The sequence below is a fragment of the Pagrus pagrus genome (genome assembly GCF_965226575.1).
Source record: "Pagrus pagrus genome assembly, chromosome: 8".
NCBI classification, from domain to species: Eukaryota; Metazoa; Chordata; class Actinopteri; order Spariformes; family Sparidae; genus Pagrus; species Pagrus pagrus.
In genome coordinates this window covers 28,855,921-28,881,769 of record NC_140192.1, presented here as the reverse complement: position 1 = coordinate 28,881,769, position 25,849 = coordinate 28,855,921, and the positions used below count along the sequence as shown (strand labels likewise).

Here is a 25,849-nt window from a genome sequence, read left to right as displayed (position 1 = left end):
TCCACATACACTATATGGACAAAAGTATTGGACCACCCACACATTACACCTACAGAAGCTTTTATGACATCCCATTCTAAATCCATAGGCATTAATATGGAGTTGGTCCCCCCTTTGCAGCTATAACAGCTTCCACTCTTCTGGGAAGGCTTTCTACAAGCTTTTTGAGTGTGTCTGTGGGAATTTCTGCCCATTCATCCAGAAGAGCATGTGTGAGGTCAGACACTGATGTTGGACAAGAGGACCTGGCTCACAATCTCTGTTCTAGTTCATCCCAAAGGTGTTCGATGGGGTTGAGGTTAGGGCTCTGTGTGGGCCAGTCAAGTTCATCCACGCCAATGCTGGAACAGAAAAGGGACTTTTGAACTGTTCCCACAAAGTTGGAAGCATAAAATTGTACAAAATGTCTTGTTAAGCTGAAGCATTAAAGGATAAGTACCGTTTTTTACAACCTGGACCTTATTTCTGGCAAAACATATGGTCATTTACTCACCCAGATAACTTTGGTGTCATTCGGCGTCGTTCGGACGAAATTAGATCCAGTGTAGCGGCGATATATCCATATAATGGGAGAGACGGGGCAGCGACACACAGCCTCTATATAACGCATTATCTGCCACGAAACTAGTTAATTTCATCAATATTTTGTTATGAAATGCTAGCGCTATTAGCCTCTGAGTCCGGGCTCGTCTATTGTCAACATCCGGGGTCTGTAGGCTGATCTACTACCTCTGACCTGGAAGATGTCGTCTCTGAGCTGCACGCGCACCCGCGACAGCGCGCCTTGTTTACCTGTAGCTGCTGCTGCTAGTTTGACCCCGGATGTTGATAACGGACGAGCCCGGACTCAGAGGCTAATAGCGCTAGCATTTCATAACAAAATATTGATGAAATTAACTAGTTTCGTGGCAGATAATGCGTTATATAGAGACGCTGCCCCGTCTCTCCCATTATATGGATATATCGCCGCTACACTGGATCTAATTTCGTCCGAACGACGCCAAATGACACCAAAGTTATCTGGGTGAGTAAATGACCATATGTTTTGCCAGAAATAAGGTCCAGGTTGTAAAAAACGGTACTTATCCTTTAAGATTTTCCCTTCACTGGAACTTCACTGGAATCATACACTAACTAGACCTTTTATACTTTTTAGAAAAAAGATACTATTGGCTAATGTACGAAGCTAATGGAGGCAGACGTTGGGTGTGATAGAAAGGTCAACCAAAGAGAAGGGCCATAAACAAATCAAGCTATGTCATCCACTGTTAGAATTGGCCCTCAGGAGCGGGTGTTTAAGAAATAGGTGGAGACCCTTCAGCATAAAAGCAGGAGCGCAGAGAGAACTTGTTTAGTTTGCTTCCAGGTCTGAACTCACTGTTTGTTGGTGTTGCTGCCTTGTAGAACCCAATAAACTCCTTTGTACCAGACTCTGCTCCTCTCCAGTGATCTTCTTTGAGGCTATTTCTTGACTCCAGCCTACACTGAAGAGACTACTTATTGGTGAAATGTTGGACCAAGTGCCAGGACCCATCTGACCCAATTCCTGGTCTCTTGGGACTGAACATCCCTCCTCCACCAAACTTTACAGTTGGCACAATGCAGGCAGGTAACATTTTCCGGGCATTCGCCAAACCCAGACTCATCCATCAGACCGGCAGATAGAGAAGCATGATTGGTCACTCCACAGAACACGTTTCCACAGCTCCACAGTTTCAGTGGCAGTGTGCTTTACATACTCCATCCCATACTTGGTATTGTGCTTGGTGATGTAAGGCTTGCATACAGCTGCTCGGCCATGGAAACCCAAGCCATGAAGCTCCTGGCACACAGTCTTGGTGCTGATGTTAACGCCAGAGGTGGTTTGAAACTCTGCATTTATTGAGTCAGCAGAGCGTTGGCAACTTTTACACAGTGTGCCTCGGTACCTGGTGAACCCACTCTGTAACACACTAAAATTCAGTGAGCTCTTTAGAACGACCCATTCTTTCACAAATACAATAACAGTGAACTACATCAACATGAACCCAAAACAAAGAGATTTCTCTGTGATCTGACTGCAATAATCGGATCAAAAGGAAGCTGAAATAACAACATCATAATGCCGCCTTATAAAAAGCCTGAATTCATGCTTTGTCAGGTCAAAGAGAGGGTGCTGAGATGTATTTCCAAAACTTACCAGGTAGTCTTACTTTGTAGCTCACTTCCTTCCACGGCAGCTCTGTATTTGTCCTGTCTTGGTAGGAGTAGAAGTGTTATCGTAGCACTGCATGTCTGAAAATGGCCATGATTAGTGACAATTATCTTCTCCTCCATTGTTGTTCATGAATGTCTGGACATCAGCGACGTGAAAGTCATGACGTCAGTTTTAACGTCAAAGCCGCAACACAGTGTCACGAGTATATTTCGCTTGTGTTCAATAATTTCTACTCATGTGAATGCTTGCTTGACACCAAAATCAACAAACATTTGAGTGCGTCATATCTAGGTTATAAAGGGACACAAAAGCTAGATGGTGTGTGTCTTGTGGTGTCTTTCTAAATAATGCTGAAGTGTTGGATTTCAATGTCTCTAAACACAAGGCTGTGATTTTCTGTTCTTTGCTCCCACTCTCTGCTGGAAGACCACCCACCTGTAAGTGCTCTCGAGCTTTTGATGATCTTGAAAAGTTCCTGGCGTAATATTTTTAATCAGAAAGATAACTCTGTCAATATCCTACTAGACTAACTAGATAATATCATACTAGTATGGTCATTAAGCCATTAACCTGGCTTAATGACCATACAAGAGAGTTTAAGAGGCAGTGGAGGGAAGCTGAACAAAAATGGAAAAAAGACAAATGCAAGGTATCGCTTGACACACTGAAAGGTGTGATGATTGCCTCAACATGCAGTTAAAGAAGCTACACGTATTTCTCAAGTTTAATGAGTAACAGCTGCCACAACTCCAGGGTTTTCTTTCAGGTAATAAAGTCTGTGGACTCACCACCTAGCCAGCAAATAGATAGTTCCAGTGAGATCATTAATAGTTAATATTAATATTAGTTATATATTACATCCATCACCAGAGATCTCTAAATCTGCATTCAACCCTGTGCCAGCATGTCTCACTGTATACAGATGACAATGATAGAGTTAGAGGAGTAAATCTCTCATTTAAATTCCTCCACCTGTCAACTAGACATCATATTCACGAGATTTCTAAAAGAGGTATTCCACGCTGTTGGCCCACAAATGTTTTCCATTATAAACTGCTCTCTGTCTATTGGCTCTGTTCCATCTAGTTCTGAAAGTGGTTTGACTTTTCCTGGAGAAACCCTACACTCAACCTTCTGATTTGAAACAATTGTAGATCAATTTCAAAATTATCTTTTCTATCAAAAATTTTAGAAAAGTCTGTTGGCTCTCAATTAATCACTCACATGAATAAGAACAGTATTTTAGAGAACTATCAATCAGGTTTTCACGCCCAGCACAGGAGAGAAACTGCTCTTATTAAAGTTATTCATGATTTACTGCCCACTGATGATGCTGGACTTTGCTCAGTTTTAATCCTGCTTGGTCTCACCTCAGCATTTGATACAATCGACCACTACATCCCTATAAATCATTTGGAAAACTGAACTGGTAAGGACACTGCCCTGTGCTTGGTTCGGCTCCTCTGTTTGGGTGTGATCTCTGACTCTGAGCTCTGTTTTGACATTTACATCCATCAAGGTAGTGCAATTATGTTTTCTCCAACTCAGGGACATTGCTAAAATTAAAAACTGTACCTTTACCTTTTACATTGTAAAAGTCATACATGAGTCAATTTCATCACGTCTGGAGAACTGCAGCTCCTTGTATTCAGGGCTCAGCCACAAGGCCAGCTCACGCAAACCTCTGCTGCCAGACATTTAACAGATTCTAAGAGATATGACCATATTACACCATCCTCGCAATGCTTCATTGACCCATTCAATACAGAATTGATTTTAAACTTTTACTAGTCACTTTTAAAGCTCTACATGGCCTTGCTCCTGCCAACATTATAGATTTACTTGTGCCCTATGAGCCGAGTCGCTGACTTCAATCCTCAGGCAAGACCCTCTTGACTCTTCCCCTCAGCCTCGCCACAAAAGGAAACAGGGTGTTTTCTGTTAGGCTTACACAATTTAGGAACTCCATGCCTGGAGAACTTAGGCTGGCAAGTCAGCTGCCTACTTTACATCTCACCTAAAAACATAGAAGACATTTTGTAGATTATATCTGTTGTTGGTCTGGCTTCTATCCCTCTTGTCTTACTGTTATTTAATGTGGTTTTATTATTTAATCAATTTTATTGTTTTTATTTATGGTGTGTATGCTGTTTTTTTCACCTGTAAAAACTTTTTGTAACCATCTTTGAAAAGTGCTGCACAGATACATTTCATTATTATTATTATTTGTAGTAGTAGTAGTAGTTGTAATAGTAAAATGAATGAAACCACCTTGTATTCTGACTCAAGACCCCAATATGGATTTTTTTTTCATTCGAAGAAACAACAGAAGTAAATGTGATGCAGATGACTGAACAGAGGCACATGTAGGACCAGAGTCTGACACATTTCTCACAGGAGTATTATCTTTTGAGGAACAGAATAGGTAAATTGCTAAGGAAACTGCATTCATGAAAAACTTCTAGCTCTTACTGATCTTACCACTCAAAAATTCCAGATTTGAGTGCTGAAATGCATGAATGCAAAACAGAGCAGCCTTGGATTTCATCATAGCAGGAAAACTGCCGTACTCTGAGGGTGGCACAGGGCAGTCGTCATTATGACTAGACACAGCACACATTTTAGGCACTGAGAAGATGATGGCTTTCTTGAGGCAGGTGGGAACAGGTGCGTCTCCTGTGACAGTGAGATGTTCAAAATGATCAGTGATAACATCAGCTAGCTGATCAGCACATGTTTTTAGTACACAGCCAGGTATATTATCTGGACCAGCAGCCTTATTTATATTCACTCTCAGCAGGATTTTTCTCACATCCGCTGTGGTTACTGACAGTGTCCAGTCCTCTGGAGGCAGAGTAGACTTCACAGCTGAGTCTTTGTGGAGGAAATCAAAGCAAGTATGAAATGTGTTCAGCACGTCTGGCGCTCCATTTTGAATGGCCTGCCACATATCCTAGTGCTGTTGGTGTTGAGGTCTCTCTCCAGTATCTGTTGATGTCTCCTCTTTGCCTCCTTGATGACAGTTTTCAGTCTTGCTCTGGTGATGGGCAGTAGATATGGCATCCTCTGTGGTGATGTATGCTTCCTTGTCACCTGACTGAAAGGCAGCTTTTTGGCTGTAGATAGAGCCCTCACCTCTCCATCCATCCAGGCCTTCTGACTGGGGAATGATCTTACTGTCTTTGTGATCACCACGTCATCAACACAAACATTTGCCAGTCTGTACACTCAAAGTCCTGTAGGGTGGCTGTAGCTTCATCTGTCCACACTCTTTTAACTGATGGTTTGACCCTCTTTATCAGATGGGAGTAAGTAGGCAGAAGAAGCAGAGAAGTATGATCTGATAGGCCAAAGTGAGGACACAGGAGGGCTTTGTAGCTGCCAGGAATATTTGAATATACCTTCCTCTGGTGGGGATCTGAACATGCTGGTGAAATTTATGTAAAACCGTTCTGAGGATTGTTTGATTAAAATCACCAGCGATTATAAAAAAATCCATGCAGTCTTTTAGTCATGTTGCTGCTGATGACATCATACAATTGCTGTGGTGCACTTTTTGAGTTTGCATCTGGACGAATGTACACAGCAACAATAAAACACTGGTGAATTCTCTAGGCAGATAATATGGTCAACATCATCAGAATTTTACGTCTTGTTAACACTGTCCATCAACTCTGACAGTGTTTGAGCACTAAGAAGTATTTTTGTAGACAGAGTCCTGCGTCCCGTCAGCTCTGAGCAAGGTCCTCCCATCCAGTACAATAACTTGATCTAGGATGTTACGGGTTAACCACGTCTCTGCAAAGATGTGGGCACAGCAGTTTCTGATTTCCCTGCTGAGTGACCCTGAGTCAAACCTCAGCAACTGTATTGGTCTGCTACTGAACGAGAACCAGCAGAGGGCTTGGTAGAGGAGCAGCTCTCAGATCCCAACTGTCTTTTTTCTCTTCCGTGGGCTGTTGCTTGGCTCTCTGTGATGTTTTGTCCTGCTGGTCTGGCTGGCTGCTCAGGAGAAAGTAGAATAGAAAAAGAATCTTCTTTTTCTGATGTTGATAAGTGTTTCTCTATTGTAGGCCATGCATGCTTCAGTAGGCTACAAGGGGAAAAAGAGGCAAAACATACCAAAAACATAGGGAAGAGTAAAGCATGTACAGAAGTGAAAAGTATAATAATATGTTACAAATTGGATACAAACCAGTCTAATGAGCAAGAGCCCTGCACTTAAACCATCCAGCCATCATGGTTTGTTCCAAATGTTATTCAAAGATTTATTTGTCACATGCAATTGTACAAGTACAGCAGCAGTGAAATGAAATTGCGAAATTGCAACCACTCCGTTTACTGTGCAAAAAAATAGTGCAACCAGAAAATAAATATATATATATATATACACACACATTATTAATATTAATGATATAATAATATTCATTAATATTATTACTTTATTGATGCTGGAAGCTGAAAAATACAAAGCGACATGAATAGATCAGAGTCATGAGCACTGTGATGAATTAAACCTCATGTTTCTGACTCTGACATGTGTGAACAAACACTGCCCTCCACTGGTCAGTTCTGTGTGAAGCATGCTGTCATTCAGCCTTTACAGGACGCTTTTGAAATCAGGACTACTAGACTTTGGAAAGACCTGCCTCAGGAGATCAGGCCTCCAAACTCTGTTTTGTCTTTTAAATCACTTTTAAAATCCCACAAATTGCTTTATAGTGAATTCATTTACATTTTACTGTTTAGTTTTAGGACCTTTATTTTGTTTTACTCTGTATGTGTTTTAAATGTATTGTAAATTACCATAACTGTGTTTAGAAAGGTGCTATATTATCATTATTATTATTATTATTATTATTATTATTATTATAAGGGTGTGTGTCCATAGAGCACGGTGACACAGCTGTTTGCATCTCGCTCTCCTCTCTGTGCTGTCACGGTTCAGGAACAATAGCCGCAGCAAGTCTTGGAAACCTCTGGGAAGGTACATCAGAATGATCAAATATGACCTCCAAACTCCAAACTCCAAAGCTAATGCTTCAAGTTTGCTCAAATATTGATTGGGATCATACCCAAAATATTGGTAGAGATGTGTCCCCACCATCCATATGCAAACCTACACCCTTGCAAGATGGTGTCTTGCCAAATGTAGCATCTAAGTCTATGTGCTAAGTTGCTTTTCATTTCATTGTGACCATCTATATTTTCATCATTAAGTCATTTAAAAAGCTAATTCAAAAAAAGAAATGTTATCAGTTCACTTTCCTTGCAAATATGTTTGATGTGTAAATACAACTTTGACTTCAATGACTCACAAATACAATAAGGTAGATGCCTTTTTTAATATCATTACACTTTTAGAACACACACACCAATTATTCTGTTTGGTTGCTCTTGTTAGTGTTTGCACACTTGAGCTGCATGATATTGGAAAAAAATGACGCAATGAATTGCAAAATTTTTCTTTTCCACAGCATAAAATAATGCTGTGGAACAATAATACAATACATATACATATATACATATACATATTTTATACAGTAAAAAAATGTAGACATTAAACAATGTTATGAAATAGACATAAAATAGCTCCTTCACACCGTACAAAACAATTAAACTAAAAGCAAGTAGCAATGAAATACACGTGTCCGAAAACCAGCACTGTATAAACAAATGAACCACAACTAAATGCCATATTGGTGTGAGAAAGAGTTGTTCCAGTGTGTTCAGTCCACTTGGTCAATGGTCCATTTTGTTTTTGTTCATGCATGTCTGCATGTCACACTTCATATACACTGTTGACAACGTTCATGTTGCCTGCTGCCACTTAAAAATCAGAGTAAACTATCAGACAGATTGCCTTGTAGATTAATCATGGAAAATGAGAACAATGTGAGTTTTCCTCTTGAATCAAACAGCAAAAATGAATTTCATTATGTAGGCATTAATATATAAGTTTATTATACTGGTCTTAAAGTTTTCAATTTTCAAAGAAAGAAAGAAAAAAAGAAACATTGGGACTGTTGAAAAATGTTGAAAACTATTCCACTAAAATGTTTTTTTTTCTCATTTTAAAGAAAAACTTGGTCAGTGACACCCAGTTTAAGAAGTTCTTTAGGGAAACTGATATTTGACACTCGTATCTTCATATGTTGGGTGATGACTTCATCACTGACTTCATCTGCCTCTCTTCTTACCCTGATGCGCCACTCTGGAACAGGGTAAATCTGGACTCATCAGACCACATGACCTTTTTCCAGAGTCCAATCTTTATGCTCCCTAACAAACTGAAGCCTTTTTTCAGATAAGTCTCATTGATAAGTGGTTTTCTTAAGGCTACACAGCTGTTTAGTCCCAATCCCTTGAGTTCTCTTCACATTGTGCTCTTACTTTCACTATTATACAACGTTTATGTGACCTCTAATTTTTTTCCGTCCACATATCTTCCTAAAAGATGACGGTTCACCTCTATCCTTCCAGGTTTTAATAATGTTGAACGTTGGACAGTTCTTAACCCAATTTTAATAATCTCAGTAATCTCCTCAATTGTTTTCTTTGCTGCAGGCCAATAATTTGACCCTTCTGAAACAGAGTAACATCTTTTCCAGGACCACAGGATATGTCTTCAGACATGGTTGTTCAAGAAATGAGAAGCTACTCACTGCATCAGTTAGGGTTAAACAACTTGTTGCCAGCTGAAACACATTAATCACAGCAGTAATTATCCAATGGAAGGCTCTTACCAATTTGCTTAGTTAAATCCAAGTGATGACTCTTCTTTTGTCCAGGCAGTGTATCTTGCAGATTTGAACCTAGTAGTAAAAGCTGTGTTTGTTAGATGCAGTAAATATGTTTGTGGGGCTGGATGTCCAGTTTGTAAGTGGTTGCCACTTTATTGTCCCACCTCAGCTCTACTTCCCTTTCTCGCTGAAGACCACATTTGGCTGTTTTGTTTCCGGTAGCTGCTGGGTCAGCTGTGAGCATCAGGAAGATTTATGGCCCTGGTTAGACATTGACTGGATGGTAGTCTGTGATGGTTCTGACAGCTCCTGTGGCTCACTATTAATCCTGTTCTTTCCTGGGTAGTGTGGTGTTCCTGGCTGAAGTTGGGAATCTGGTAGTTCTAGTGACTCTGATGTATCAGATGGTCGCTGAGACTGGTTCTGGTTCTCTGATGGGTCTTGTGGTTGCTTTGATGGGGTCCTGGACCATGATGGGTCTGATGGCTGGCAATGTGAATCCAGATGCAACTTTTTCTGCAGCTTCTCAGCACTGTGCGCTAACATGATGCTCACCTTCCTCTGGTGCGCCAGGGCCTCCTCCTTGTCATTCAGCTACAGCAGGAAATATACCATCAGTTACTAAGGAGAAACATTCTCTCTGGAGACAAACTCTGGAATTCATGCTGTACTTGATAACCTAGATTTAGTTCCACCAACAGCTGCAGAACAGTAATTATGCTTAAAGGGTAACTTTGCCAATAAGGACATCCAAAATAAATGGCATACAGTCTCTACTGTGACCAGGCCAACCGATTAGGTTAGAGGATATACTAACCAAGTCCAACAGTCTGTAGAGAGTCTCCAGAAGATCATCAGGCATCTTCACATCCAAACTGGAAGGCAGCAATCCTCTCAGCTTTTGGCTTACACTGACTAGAGGACTCCTGCTAACACCTGGAAGGAAACAACATTTTTTTTTAGGGTTCCAATAAATGGGAATTATGAGTATCTCGAATTAATGTGTATTATTATGGGGAAATCAGTGACACTGTTGAACAAATACATTCCAGGCTTTGACCGGGGGAATCTGGATTTCTGTTTGAGAAGCACCTAAATCCATTAATAAAGATATGAAGATATGATATGTAAGAATTCTGCATTAAAATGACTAGACCTTTGTTATATATAATGTTGACTTATATTATCCAAATGTTTCCAATAATGTTCAAACCTAGAGAAATACACGAGTTTACTCAAGGTAGTGGTGTGTTTCATTTGGTCCCCCGTTGTGACTTTGGGGATTGGGGGAAATTGGTAAATAAGACTAAACTCAACATGAATAAACTTTGAAACATAACCTTGTCTGAAACATTTGGGCCTGAGTCACGTTATCAGATACAGTAGATTTTCATCAGCAGTGGTGGCCGTTTAGTGGTGTATTCACCACAAGTGAAGCAATCATCTCCGTTTATTCCAGGGAATTTTTATCCACCTCCAACAGCCAGCTTACTTTACTGTGGCCTACGTTAGCCGTTTGTTACGTTTGTTCATGAAGTAAAGTATATGTCCCTTCCAGCTATTGTCGTTAGTCACTACTGTGCGTAAACACCCAACAATGGAGGTCACCTCTTCCCCCCACTCTGCCCGGCCCTCCATAGACAGATAGATAGAGAGCCCCCTAGTGGCAGAAGTTACATATTTTTCATTTAAGATCATCTAAATCCCTCTTCCTGTGTATATTTTCTACATGATCCATTCACATTTGGGAGCCAGAGAATGTCTGTGCTGTCTGCAGATTCAAATTCAATTTAATCTTAACAACTTGAGTTCCAACTGTGTATCATATGGTAGTAAATCCATGTTTAAATTAAGATGAAACTTTTTTAACTTTAACTTAGTTGACTAACTTTCTAATTCTTGAGGAATTCCAAATTCACTACAGCAAGCACCATATGATTACTAAACTGGTCTACACCTCTAATTAAGGACAGTACGACTATAGGTACGTGCACCAGGTTTAAAAATTCATAGATCAAGGGCAAGACCTCGTGCTGATAGCAGACTTGCCTTCACCCTTGTAATGATGGAATTTCAGAGTGTTGGCCTCAGCCAGCAGTAGGAAGTGCTCGCTTCGTTTCCTCAGCTGCTGTTCAAAGGCAATGCGAAAAGCATCTGCCACCATCAACGCCTCCTCCCTCCTTGAACACTGAGCATCTAGCTGGAAAACACAAAACCACACACACACGCCTGTTTTAACATATATCAATTAACAAAGCCATGCAAAAGCCTACAAATGTATATTTATATAAATATTATACATATAGATATATATCTATTGTTCATTCATCTCCCATTGACTTCAATACAGCTGTCACCAGAGTCTGGCCCCAAGTTACATTTCTGGGGAGGTGCATGTCGTCGGCTATGGCATAGGCCATGCACCTACACAGAGGCTTTGCCTTACGTGCGGCATTGATTCAATGCAGATGCATAGATCAAGCTGTAGTTGCACGGTAGTTGGTTCGAACACTTAAGTAAGGACAAAATTGTTTTCGTTATACCTGACGAAGCAAGATAAAGACTAGCAGATATAAAAACAACAAGGATTGGTGTTAACATCTCATGAACATCAACAATGGTTTCAGAGCAAAGAAAAAAAGATTTTTGGCACAGACGTAGTAGATGTAGTTTACCTCCTGTTGTAGCTGGATGAGCTGCTTTCTGCTGGCAGCAGCAGTCCGACTGCATGGACAAGCCTCAGCAGCACCAAGGCACCGACAGGCCCCCAACACTGCCAGCTGGAAAACAGAGAGAGGATCAATTTACTTCTATGTACGTGTTCTAAATTATTCAAGTGATACTAAGGCATACCTTATGTACATCACCTCATGCCAGTTTTCAATCTGAGATATATGAAACAGCTGAAACACTGATGTTCTGCTACTTCAGCATAATTTCACTTTCAGTGTTGCCAACTGATTGACAATCAGCATATGAGGCCTGGTTCAGAAAAACATGGCATATCAGATATAAATGGCAACATTTGGATGACATTTGTCAGAGGAATCATGAGGAAAAAATGTGTTACAAAAAGTTCATAAGAAATGTGTAAGGAAAACCAAGGTACACATAAGGAAAAGAACATCTTGAATCCCTGAAAACGCAGTGGCTGGTAACTCTTTCAAATTTCACATAATTCCTTCAGCTTTATTGCTGATTGCCTATTGAAGAAATACATTCATCAGCATTGGAGAAAAAAGCGCAGGTTTGGATTAAGAGCAGTAGACTTTGAAACCAGCACTGCCCATGGCATCTTTCGACCATCCAACCTGACCAACTGGACCGCACCAAGGAGGAAGAGAGTTAGCATAAGAGCCATGCTAATCCAGCCTGGATTTAAGGCTGCTCCTGGCTGATGTCCAGTCAGGAAAAGGAAATGGACGAATGGACTCAGCAGGCCAAGCAATGGGGAATCAGAAACTGTTGTGCCCACATCCCTGTAGAGACTGTCTCTAGGACAACATCCTGGATCAAGCTGTTCCACTTGAAGAGTGGACTGTGTTCCATGCTGACAGAGCACAGGACTACAATGGGACAAAGGGAAGTGGACTCTGTGTTTAAAAGCTGCTCTTTTGAGATAACCTTGAGATTTTGAGATAACCTGTTATCATGAAATTATGAATAAGGAATGGTTACATCCAATTAAAAGCAATGGGTGTCACAAAACCTGATATAATAGTGGGTGTCAATGACTCCTGTGTTATTACCTGGTATAAAGGCCCTGACTTGTAAAGGGTGTAAAATCTAGTTTTTTAAAGATATCATTATTTCAGTTAATATTGTGCTTACATCATGCAAATTCCAAAATTTTTGGTTGGTCAAAATACTCAAAACCCTGGAAGAAATGAAGGGCTCAGTAGGGTACAGCTTATTTTTGTGTTCCCAGAGTTATATTCTGTGGTATGGAAATGTATTCAGCTAAATGTGTGTGAGGTAACTGAATTGCCTTTGTCTCAATTCTGACTTAATTCTCATGATTTTAAATATCCTTCTTTCTCTCTCTCTCTCTCTCTGTGATATTGATTGGTGCTCTCTCACCTCCAGCACACTTGCATCCCTCTCCGGGCTGAACTGAGGTTTGGTTCCATGGTAAGCTCTCTGCTCCTTCACATCCAACATGGAGAGAAGCTCCATGCACTGCCGACTTAAAGCTGAAAACACACGCATCATGACACTGTGGTTGAAAGCTCTGGAAAAGGTTGTAAATGGACCTTGGGTTAAGAATATTTAGTCAAGTCTGTTGACTGTGGTTGACATTGGGTCACACAGTAAGGTTTTGTGAGTCACTGCCTTCAAGACTTTTCCACTTCACTTCACAGATGGAGATAATATGTGCAGACATGTTTAGGTCACCTCAAAATGATTCTACATTATTTACCAGAATTTTCTGCTCGAAGCTGCTGGATCTCACTCTCTCTTCCTTCCAGGTTATCAGTCAGAGTCTTGTTCTCATTCGAAATTCTGATTACAACGACAACAATAATGTTACAATACAAACCAATGGAAATACAACAGACATATGAATGTATGTGAAGTAAATCCAACCTGCTGTATTTCTGCTCCCAGGACTGCTGAGACCTCTTCATCTGGACCTGGTTGAAGCTGAGTTCCCACTGCAAGCTGTTCACCTCCTGTGAGAGACATAGGCCACACATCATGATTAGCATATTTTTATTTGTTTTACAGGTTTATAAATCATGTTCACATGCATCTGGTTTTATATTAGGTGTAAACTCCCATGACTTTTCCTTGACAACATGTTTTCGTGGCCGTCGTGGCTCCTGTCCAGACTAACTTTGTATTGTCTATCGAGAAGCATCCTGTTAATGTGGTCTAATGCAGCAAGCTTGAATCTTCACATGCAGAAAACAGAGGACTCATTTTAATATTAAATGAAGTTCTCTTGAATAACATTACACAAAAACTGACTACTGATTTCCATGAACCTTCAGTTCAGGATGGGTCTTGGCCCTCAATAGACCCCATTAACTTCTGGTGTAAATCAGAATAAAGGGACAGATCCAGGATGTTCTCACTTTTTTTGAACATGTGACATTATTGTTTATTTCTCAGGGAATAAAGCATGGATCTTAAGCTTTAGAGTGAGTACAATTTGATGCTGATCCTGACAAAAATCTATTTATCTATTCTTCTGTGACAAGGTCAGTGTTGGGGTTTTATGCATGTTTTAATTTAGTTTTTGTTGCATGATTTGTACAAATCCTTTTGCTGCATGTTTAAGATTACTGACTGTTTTTACCTTGACCGTTTCTTAATAATCTTTTAATCAGTTGCCCCCGATATTTGTGCTTTTATAGTTTGTTTTGTTGCATGCCACAGTGTTTTTCTGACTGCCCCTAAAGGACACACTGACAAACCCCAAGCTGTAATCAGCAAACAGGCAACAGGTGTGGAGTGTGGGTGAAATGAAGATAACCGACGAGACAGAGGAAGGCAAGAACAGGCACCTGGTAGAGATTAAATATGTTATAGCATGTTAAAACATCTAATTGTAGGTAGGCTGGAGAAATTATTGATGCTGTATAACAAAATGCCAGGGAGCTGGAAAGAATTTGGAAACCTGGGAAAGTTGCCAGTAGGCCTGGAAACTACAGACTGATTGCCTTGACATGACACATTTGTAAATGAATGATGAGAGGTTAATGTATTTATTGGAAAGTAAAGGAACGATGGCTACATATCAAAGTGGATTCAGGAAAGGAGGATCCAGTGGTGTGCTTAGAAGATAAAATAAGGAAAGCACAAATAAACAGTGGTTGTAGTATTCTTTGATGTTGGAAAAGCTTATGATATGTTATGGAAAGAGGCGCTCCTAATTAAACTGCACTAATGGGAGGGAAAATGTTTAATTTAATAATGGACTTTTTAAATGGAATAACTATTCTTCAAGGTAATGTACCGGGTCCAACATCTATCATGATAAATTATGTATTTTTAAATATAGCAGTTGATAAGGGAAGGTCACTGTTTGCAGATGATGGGGCTCTGTGGAAAACAGGGAGAAATGTGGATAACATAGAGTTCTGAGAGAGTTTGTCTAGAGCTGTGTCCCGATTCAGGGGCTGCATCTTCGAAGGATGCATTTGAAGGCCAATTACATCACAATGCCGCGCGACGGCTGTCCCAATTCGAAGGCTCCTTCAAATGCACCCCACAAATGCAGCCTTCTTTTCCCTCTTTTTGGAGGACGCACCTCTACTATCCTTCGCGGCCTCCCATATCCCAAGATTCTTTGCGCGCCGCTGCTCAGTCCCGAAAAAGAAGAAAGAAAGAAAATGGCGACATCAAGTGGCGCAGATCTGACATTTAAATGTAAGTATTGGGTTTATACTCGATTTTTACTCATTTGAACATCCAACGCCAGATATGTTAAACTTCAAGGGACCTTAAAACCTCCAACTTTTTTCAGTCAAACTCTCTACTTGTATTTTCACTTTTGCGGGCCTGGGCGGCAGAAATGATGCAACCAGGAAATACCCCGAAGGCTAGACCATCCCATTTAACAACGGTTGACACGGCTTTCGAAGGATGCAGCCCCTGAATTGGGACACAGCTTAGGAGTAGTAAGATCCTCCCCAGTTTGTGCACTACAAGTCAAAGCAGGTGAAATACCATTGTGGGTACGAAGGAAGGAACTGGTCGCCAATTACTGGGTCAACCTAAGAGGGCATGGGGAAAATCATCCTATGAAAAGGGTGCTGCAGGCCTGTTGGGAGAAGGAAAGGACTAAAAAAAAAAGATTTGGTTGGACAGGAGATGAAATTATATATGAGAGGGAGTTTAATACACCTGTTTGACCAGTCTGGGCATTACAAACAATACGACCAATTGTAGACCTGCAATTGCTTAGAATAAAAGAGAGTAATAAGAATGATGGTAACTATCGTTATAAGGACAGGAAATATAAGGAAAGTATTGAGATTTTCACAGATGGATCAAAGGACCCATAAACAAATACAGGATCTGCAGTTACCATGTGGGATTTGACAGAAGATCAACAGATTGTGTTTACAAGTGTGTACATTGTTGAATTGTATGCCATGTTGATGGCAGTAGAAGTTCTGTGCCAGCCTTTACAAGTATTATGTTTTTTACAGCCAGAAATTTCTGCTATATGAAATCTTGTTCACTAACACAATAATAGTCAGACAAGGGAAGAATGTGTCATTCATGTGGGTCCCGGTACACTCTGGTGTGTTGGGAAATGAAAGCGCTGACAAGTTGGCAAAAGAAGCACACAAGAAAGGAATTGTTGATGTCAGTATTAAGCTAGCAAAATCAGAGGAGAAAAGCATTGTGTGGAAAAAGATCGATCAACAGTGGAAACAGCATTGGGATAACTCAACAAAGGGGAGACATTTATATTCAATCCAGAACAGAGTAGGCATGGTGATAAGTAGTAGTAGATAAGTTGAATCGGGCACAACAACCTTTACAGCATACTTGTTATCCTCAGAAAACATCCAACTGTGTCACTTTGTGACCATTGCCAACAGGCTGTGACAGTAGAGCAAATTCTCAAATCACACAGAAAAATGTACACAAAGAAAGACAAGAAATGATAATAAAGTTACAAAAAGTTGGGTGGACTGGAAATGGTTATTTAGTTTTTTAAGAGTAACTGGAGAGACGTTTTAAAGTTAGTGAACATAGAAGGAGAATAAACCTGAACAGTGTTTCCCATATAGTAGCTTTACTAAGACGGCCTGCCCAGGTTAATTGAGATGCGCCCAGGTAGATAAAATTATATATTTTTTTCTATCAAGATGCACAAGAGTGGTCTTCTTTGGCGCCGATTCACTGGTGGACGCATGAAAAGTTAGCTGTCTACTGGTCAGTTACATCCCCCTAATTCAGTAAGTTATTACAACAAGTATTCACCTAAACAACGTGGAAGATGAAAGGGGGAAAGGATAACGGTCGTCATAAGTCGCAAGGGCGAGGCAAAAGGGGTGATTTGGATAGGGAAGACCCACACATAATACTAACACAGACGAAGATGGCAGCGAGGAAGCACAGGCTAATAAGCTAGCTAGAGAGACTGCAGTACTGAGAGCAATATCACAAAACAGCTATCCGACTTTCAAAACAACATCCGGGCGGACATTGAGAAACAAGTGAACAAGTTGAGGGTTGACATTAACCAGAGAACCGAGGAGACGGCAGGGAAAATCGAGCTCACAACCGAAAGGCTGGACGAAGCTGAACAACTCAACACAGATATGGAGACATGGTGACCTCGCTTCTAAAGATGCAACACACTCTACGAGCTAAAGTAATGGATCTAGAAGGACACTCACGCAGGAATAATATCAGACTATATGGTGTGAGAGAAGCAGCAGAGGGCACCTCCATGATTGACTTTGTGGAGAACCTCATTAGGACTGAGTTGAGTGAGGAAATCAGACCCAATGTGGACCTGGGCATTGAGCAGGCACACAGGGCTTTGGGGGCTAGCCCCTAGATAATGCAACACCAAGATCCATAGTCTTGTTCTTGCTGTACTTTGAGGTCTGAGAAAGGAGAAGCACAGGGGTTGAAATGTCTTATAAATGTAAGCAATGTGTAGCAAGGAATTTCAAGTTGTCAGGCTCAATGTAAATGGGCTTCCCAGCCTCATCAAAAGGGCAAAGATGATAGCTAAGGCAAAAAAAGAGAAATCACATATTATATTTTGGCAAGAAACACACCTTTCTTCCTTCTGAGCATGAAAAACTAAAGAAAATGGGATTCAGAAACACGTTACTCCTCTTACAAAAGTGCCCACAAACACGGGGTTGCAATTTTGATCTCAAAGTCAATTATGTTCCAATTTATATCAGAGATTAAGGAAAAGAATGGCAGATTCATAATTTTCAAAGGAAAATTGGACCGTAAAGAGGCGACTGCATTCGTATTAAATGCGAAACTTTGGTGTTCTCATTCGTGTAGGGAATCTATGATTATTTACCCAGAATTGGATATAACTGGTCAAAAAAGGAAAATAACTAACTTAGATATTTGGGTAAAGAAGATATTGCAGGACCTAGGGTTGATAGATATATGGCAATTTTCATACAAAGGACAGGGAATTCACCTTCTATTCCGCCTGTCATCCATGTCCACTCAAGGATTGACTATTTCCTTACATACAACTGCGAAAAACATGGATTAAAAGAATGCAAGACTGGCGCGAGAGACCTTTCAGATCATTCTGGCTTGTACTTAAAACTACACATGGATAGCAAACCCCAAAACACAGTATGGAGACTTAACACAAGTATGATGAATAATCGAGGATTCAAAGAAAAGATTAAAAATCGAACTACAGACTTACCTGGAGAACAACAATTATGGACAGGTGGCTCCGGTGATATTGTGAGACACTGCAAAGGCTGTCCTTAGAGGTAAAATTATAGCAACGACTTCCTTCATTAAAAAAATTAAAGCTAAAAGACTGATAGACTTAAAAAATAAACTCTTAGAGTTATAGCATTTACTTAGTTAGCAGATTGCATTCAGTCAGAATGCAACTGTAAACAGAGAAATGTCTCTTTGTACCACCATTTCTTGTGGCATGCAGCTGTGCTGCTTTTTGTCTTTGATAAAAAGGAAAGCAGTTAACTGCCTGCCTGCCTGCCTGCCTGCCTGCCTGCCTGCCTGCCTGCCTATCTATCTATCTATCTATCTATCTATCTATCTATCTATCTATCTATCTAAGCTTTAATTGAGCAGCCTGAATTGACACTCACCTTCTCCAGAGCTTTGGCCTTCTCCTCACTTTTCTGCAGAAGACTTTGAGTGTGACCCGTGGCTTTGTCAAGAATGGCCTGTGTTAAAAAGAGCAGTTTTTAGTTTTGTTTTACATATTTATTTATTTAGCCACCCTTGTGTGATGCAGTAGTCAGTGTTTTACTTTACCTTCCCTTGTAAGATCCTCAGAGCTTCATATTTGCCTTCAAAGTAACGATGTGCCACCTCCAGCTCACAACCCAAGACGTCAATCACCTGTCAGCACAGCAGATCCATCAGTTACTGATTGCCACGATGGAGTCAAGTGGACAAAGTCATATCAACTATAGTTTATCTTCACTTTACCTACCTCAGTTGCTTCCTGCAGTCTGTCTTTCAGCTCATCTTTGGACAGCTCAACCAGGGGGTCTGCTGATTCACAGAAAGTGTACTTGTGATTTAGTTGTCATATACAGTAAATGTACAGTACAGACCAAAAGTTTGGACACACCTTCTCATTCAATGAGTTTCCTTTCTTTTCATGACTATTGACATTGTAGATTCACACTGAAGGCATCAAAACTATGAATTAACACATGTGGAAATATGTACTTAACAAAAAAGTGTAAAACAACTGAATATACGCCTTATATTCTAGTTTCTTCAAAGTAGCCACCTTTTGCTCTGATTACTGCTTTGCACACACTCTGCATTCTCTTGATGAGCTTTAAGAGGTAGTCACCTGAAATGGTTTTCACTTCACAGGTGTGCCCTGTCAGGTTTAATAAGTGGGATTTCTTGCCTTATAAATGGGGTTGGGACCATCAGTTGTGTTGTGCAGAAGTCAGGTGGATACACAGCTGATAGTCCTACTGAATAGACTGTTAGAATTTGTATTATGGCAAGAAAAAAGCAGCTAAGTAAAGAAAAACGAGTGGCCATCATTACTTTAAGAAATGAAGGTCAGTCAGTCCGAAAAATTGGGAAAACTTTGAAAGTGTCCCCAAGTGCAGTCGCAAAAACCATCAAGCGCTACAAAGAAACTGGCTCACATGAGGACCGCCCCAGGAAAGGAAGACCAAGAGTCACCTCTGCTGCGGAGGATAAGTTCATCCGAGTCACCAGCCTCAGAAATCGCAGGTTAACAGCAGCTCAGATTAGAGACCAGGTCAATGCCACACAGAGTTCTAGCAGCAGACACATCTCTAGAACAACTGTTAAGAGGAGACTGTGTGAATCAGGCCTTCATGGTAGAATAGCTGCTAGGAAACCACTGCTAAGGACAGGCAACAAGCAGAAGAGACTTGTTTGGGCTAAAGAACACAAGGAATGGACATTAGACCAGTGGAAATCTGTGCTTTGGTCTGATGAGTCCAAATTTGAGATCTTTGGTTCCAACCACCGTGTCTTTGTGCGACGCAGAAAAGGTGAACGGATGGACTCTACATGCCTGGTTCCCACCGTGAAGCGTGGAGGAGGAGGTGTGATGGTGTGGGGGTGCTTTGCTGGTGACACTGTTGGGGATTTATTCAAAATTGAAGGCATACTGAACCAGCATGGCTACCACAGCATCTTGCAGCGGCATGCTATTCCATCCGGTTTGCGTTTAGTTAGACCATCATTTATTTTTCAACAGGACAATGACCCCAAACACACCTCCAGTCTGTGTAAGGGCTATTTGACCAAGAAGGAGAGTGATGGGGTGCTGCGCCAGATGACCTGGCCTCCACAGTCACCGGACCTGAACCCAATCGAGATGGTTTGGGGTGAGCTGGACCGCAGAGTGAAGGCAAAAGGGCCAACAAGTGCTAAGCATCTCTGGGAACTCCTTCAAGACTGTTGGAAGACCATTTCAGGTGACTACCTCTTGAAGCTCATCAAGAGAATGCCAAGAGTGTGCGAAGCAGTAATCAAAGCAAAAGGTGGCTACTTTGAAGAACCTAGAATATAAGACATATTTTCAGTTGTTTCACACTTATTTGTTAAGTATATAATTCCACATGTGTTAATTCATAGTTTTGATGCCTTCAGTGTGAATCTACAATTTTCATAGTCATGAAAATAAAGAAAACTCTTTGAATGAGAAGGTGTGTCCAAACTTTTGGTCTGTACTGTATCTGTGTGTGTTTTCTTGTTTTTGCTATCAAATCTAAACATTTTCTGTGGTCAGACAGCATATTTTTATATTTACATCATCAATGAGTTACATTGTTAATATGATTTCAGGTCAGTGTATTATTTGTTCATTTGATATTCAATTCAGAATTCAAAATTATTTATCATGGCTTTATTGACTCTTACAGTCATTAAGTAAACACATCCTCCCTGATAAGCCCAGAGACCCTGCAGCTGTGACAGCCTATATGGTCAGTATGTTAACCGGCAAGCAAAATACAAGCATTAACCCCAGATAACCGCTGAATATACAGTTATATTTATTATAACATTTGATTCACACAACATTTCTATAATCAGTAAAATTGATCATTCAGTTTGTTGTTTGTATGTTTTTGACCCTGTCGATTTGGTCACAATTTCAGAAGAACTATATTAAAATTCATTACTGAACCAAACTTCATGAATGTTTTTTGTGACAAAGTAGTTTGTGTTCAACTCATTCCATCACAAAATATTCTATATATGACTGTATATACCTGTCCACCCCATCCATCATTCTTATCCCTTCCTAAGCAAAATAATAGGTGGACAAGGACATTTAGTATCTTTGAACACAAGCCATTAAAAGGACGTAGACCAGTACTATTACAGATGTCTCCTAGAACATGAACACCTTCACCTTCATATCAGAGATAAAAGTGGGTCAGCACCTGAGAGAAGGGACTGATTATGAGTGATTGGGCTGTGTTAGGGTCAGGGTTCTACTTTTGAGTTATGCCTGGATCTCTTTTTGCTTTCTGCATACTCATGGACGAAAAGTTATAATAGGACCAAGACGAAGTTTGATATCTCATGGTGGACACTGATTGTCTCAATCATTTTGCCAAGTGAAGCAGTCAGTCTGATCACTGTAAACATATCATTATTTCGGTGCCATCTCTGCCTATTGCTGATGGATGCAAGGACTTTCACTGTCCTCACACCGCTAGAGGAAGAGAATGAAAGAATGTATGTGTTATTTAACCTCCACCTAACCAACACATTACTCCTTTTCTGTCTTTGTTTAGGTTGTGGCCATGATTCACTGTAAAGAACCATAGATCTGCAGCCTAATACCCATGCATTAACATTCATAAGGCCCTTTGCATTGACCATTTATGGTTTCATGTGGGTGTGGAGAGGGCCGGATTTGAGGCTGATCCATGTGCGCACATTTCCAAGTTGGGAACATTTTACACTTCCTGGCAGACACAAGGTTTTATAGATCAAAATATCTTTTTAGTGTACGTACATTTGTACACAATATATATATACAGTACATACATACTTTTACACATATATATACCATAGACAGACAGACAGACGTCCTTACCGAAGTGTGACAGCTTCCTAAAGGATCTCTGCTGTGTCTCTGCAGTCATCAGTCCAGGGATCCAAGCTACCTCTCCTGTCTGGCTCCCGCACCTGCGCCTCTCTGCTGCTGGCATCTGGATCTCTGTGATACCAGCAAAGCTTTGGCTCTTCTTCTTTGTGGAGTTGGGTGCTGATCTGAAGCCCATTCCGTCACCCAGGTCTCCATCCGCCATGTCATCATCCAAGCGGCAGGCCTCACTGACCTGCATCTGCACCGGGTCAAACGTCGCATTACATTCACCATACTGTGAATGAATTATGTACATATCGATTTGCTCAAATTAGTTAACCCAAAAGAAACAATCATATACAGTATATTGCTTGCCATGAGATGATATAAATAATCAACTATCAGAGATTATAAATATTTCAACCATTTACACCCAGGTAACTATCCCTTTAAGCCCCCCTCCAGTGAGTCCTTTCCAAGCAAATGGAGGTTGATGAGCCACACTGTTCACCAAATATTAGACAACTAACTTAATTTGATGCTCAAAGTCATTAAATTTAAGCTGTTGCTAATATGGAATATGACATATGACAATAGTAGAATCTGGGAGTCATACGTCATCCTCCAAGAGGGTTTATAAAAGCAACATTGCTCCTTTAAAGGGTAACTTTGCCAATTTTCAACCTTAATCCCCATCTATTGGAATCTAGTTCCTGCTGACGTCTCAAAACATATGCAACAGCTGTTTGTGCGAGGGCCTGTGGAAAACACACACTAAAGCTTATTGTAATTACTAAATACAAAGCCACTTAATTCAAAGCACTAGGGACCCAGAAAGGACATGTTGAACATCTGTTGCTAGTAGTCAGTATGAGGAGACCAAAGCAAGTGTAGTGGTCAGAGAGGGCCAACAAGAGCAGAACACGAAGAGGCTCATTGAGAGGGCACAGAGCCGAGCAGCATCTTCAAGTACGCACAGAGCTGCAGCTCCAACAGGTCATTTCCACACCTCTGATGACAACTGCCGGTCATCAGTGAACGTTATTAGTTCATCGGTCCACTCAGCCACCTTCATATTACTGTCGCTGATGTATTCATTAAAAGTTTGACAACATCGCTTCAGTTTTTATTGTGAACAATGTTATGTCATGTTATTATAGTCAGTAATATATGGTCAGTCATATACGGTCAGTAATATAGACTCAGTAATATATGGTCAGTAATATACAGTCAGTAACATATAGTCAGTAATCAGTCAGTAATATATAGTCAGTAATATACAGTTAGTAACATATAGTCAGTAATATACATTCAGTAATATATAGTCAGTTATATATGGTCAGTAATATACAGTAAGTAATATATAGTCAGTAGTATACATTCAGTAATATATGGTCAGTAATATATAGTCAGTAATATACATTCAGTAATATATAGTCAGTAATATACAGTCAGTATAGTCAGTAATATACAGTCAGCAATATACAGTCAGTAATATATAGTCAGTAACATATAGTCAGTAATATACATTCAGTAATATATGGTCAGTAATATATATTCAGTAATATACATTCAGTAATATATGGTCTGTAATATATAGTCAGTAATATACATTCAGTAATATATGGTCAGTAATATATGGTCAGTAATATATAGTCAGTAATATATGGTCTGTAATATATAGTCAGTAATATATGGTCTGTAATATATAGTCAGTAATATACAGTCAGTAATATTTAATCAGGAATATACAGTCAGTAACATATACTCAGTAATACACAGTCAGTAACATATAGTCAGTAATATATAGTCAGCAATATACAGTCAGTAATATATAGTCAGTAACATATAGTCAGTAATATACAGTCAGTGATATATACTCAGTAATACACAGTCAGTAACATATAGTCAGTAATATATAGTCAGCAATATACAGTCAGTAATATATAGTCAGCAATATACAGTCAGTAATATATAGTCAGTAACATATAGTCAGTAATATATGGTCAGTAATATATGGTCTGTAATATATAGTCAGTAATATACAGTCAGTAATATATAATCAGGAATATACAGTCAGTAACATATACTCAGTAATACACAGTCAGTAACATATAGTCAGTAATATATAGTCAGCAATATACAGTCAGTAATATATAGTCAGCAATATACAGTCAGTAATATATAGTCAGTAACATATAGTCAGTAATATACAGTCAGTAATATATACTCAGTAATACACAGTCAGTAACATATAGTCAGTAATATATAGTCAGCAATATACAGTCAGTAATATATAGTCAGTAACATATAGTCAGTAATATATGGTCAGTAATATATGGTCTGTAATATATAGTCAGTAATATACAGTCAGGAATATATAATCAGGAATATACAGTCAGTAACATATACTCAGTAATACACAATCAGTAACATATAGTCAGTAATATATAGTCAGCAATATACAGTCAGTAATATATAGTCAGCAATATACAGTCAGTAATATATAGTCAGTAACATATAGTCAGTAATATATGGTCTGTAATATATAGTCAGTAATATACAGTCAGTCATATATAATCAGGAATATACAGTCAGTAACATATACTCAGTAATACACAGTCAGTAACATATAGTCAGTAATATATAGTCAGTAATATACAGTCAGTAATATATAGTCAGTAATATATGGTCAGTAATATATGGTCAGTGATATATAGTCAGTAATATATAGTCAGCAATATACAGTCAGTAATATATAGTCAGTAACATATAGTCAGTAATATACAGTCAGTAATATATAATCAGTAATATACAGTCAGTAACATATACTCAGTAATACACAGTCAGTAACATATAGTCAGTAATATATACTCAGTAATACACAGTCAGTAATATACAGTCAGTAACATATAGTCAGTAATATTATTACTGACTGTATATTACTGACGATATATTACTGACTGTGTATTATATATAGAAAAACTCACTGTTGAAAGTTGTGAACGAGACAACAGAAAAACGCTCGTCACGTGATGTATGACTGCTGGTAGTTTGATCATTTATAGAACTAATTCTAATCAATAGTGAAATCTGTGTGTCAGTATGGATCATATCGGCTCCAGATGACGTCACTACAGCCCGCAGATGTTAATGTCAGTGATCAGGCCTGTTCGCTTTACATGAATTACTTCCTCTTACCTGAAACTTCGACGCGAACTTTATATTCCTTGAATCTTTAGCGCCTCCACCGACACCTGGATAAAAACAAAGTTCAGTAAATGTTATCCAAGTTTTACCGACGAAGTGAGAGCAGGAACAGGTTCCACATATTGATCCACTCAGAGCCGCGTGACGAAAACACCGTCCACCTGCCGCGTGCACTGCTCACCTGCAGCAGCCTCAGGCTCACAGCTATACCACCGACTCCTTCCGGTCAATATCTCCAAAACGATCTCAATATTTTTCGGCCAAAAACCAAGTAATATCCAGCTTCCTTACTCAATTAAGAAATGACTCCCTATAAACGTTTTCTTGTAAAGATACATCAAATTAAACACCGCATGTAATGTATGACAGAAACAGTGTCTCATTTAAAACGTGTCTGCATTATGAATAAAATGCCATTTTCAAAATATACTTGTTAAAAATACT

General features: G+C 39.7%; 1 protein-coding gene across 1 annotated transcript; it reads right to left on the bottom strand.

Annotated features, from left to right (window-relative positions):
* Positions 1 to 8,310: 8,310 nt before the first annotated feature.
* Positions 8,311 to 25,467, bottom strand: ccdc125 (coiled-coil domain containing 125). Its single transcript, XM_084360932.1, has 12 exons — positions 25,397 to 25,467; positions 22,205 to 22,454; positions 19,085 to 19,146; positions 18,904 to 18,990; positions 18,735 to 18,812; positions 13,528 to 13,613; positions 13,361 to 13,443; positions 13,021 to 13,133; positions 11,616 to 11,720; positions 10,996 to 11,140; positions 9,758 to 9,876; positions 8,311 to 9,534 (listed from the first exon to the last, which is right to left on the bottom strand). The coding sequence occupies exons 2-12, from the start codon at positions 22,452 to 22,454 to the stop codon at positions 9,184 to 9,186; spliced, it is 1,479 nt and encodes a 492-aa protein (XP_084217058.1). The 5' UTR covers positions 25,397 to 25,467; the 3' UTR covers positions 8,311 to 9,183.
* Positions 25,468 to 25,849: the final 382 nt, after the last annotated feature.

What these genes read in the sequence shown, in the direction of transcription:
- ccdc125 (XM_084360932.1), bottom strand. Translation starts at nt 22,454, where the DNA reads ATGCAGGTCAGTGAGGCCTGCCGCTTGGATGATGACATGGCGGATGGA. An exon ending in GGGATGCAAGTGTGCTGGAG is followed by an intron (nt 11,721 to 13,020) that starts GTGAGAGAGCAC and finishes TCTGTTTTCCAG; the next exon opens with CTGGCAGTGTTGGGGGCCTG. An exon ending in GAAATTCCATCATTACAAGG is followed by an intron (nt 9,877 to 10,995) that starts GTGAAGGCAAGT and finishes GTTTCCTTCCAG; the next exon opens with GTGTTAGCAGGAGTCCTCTA.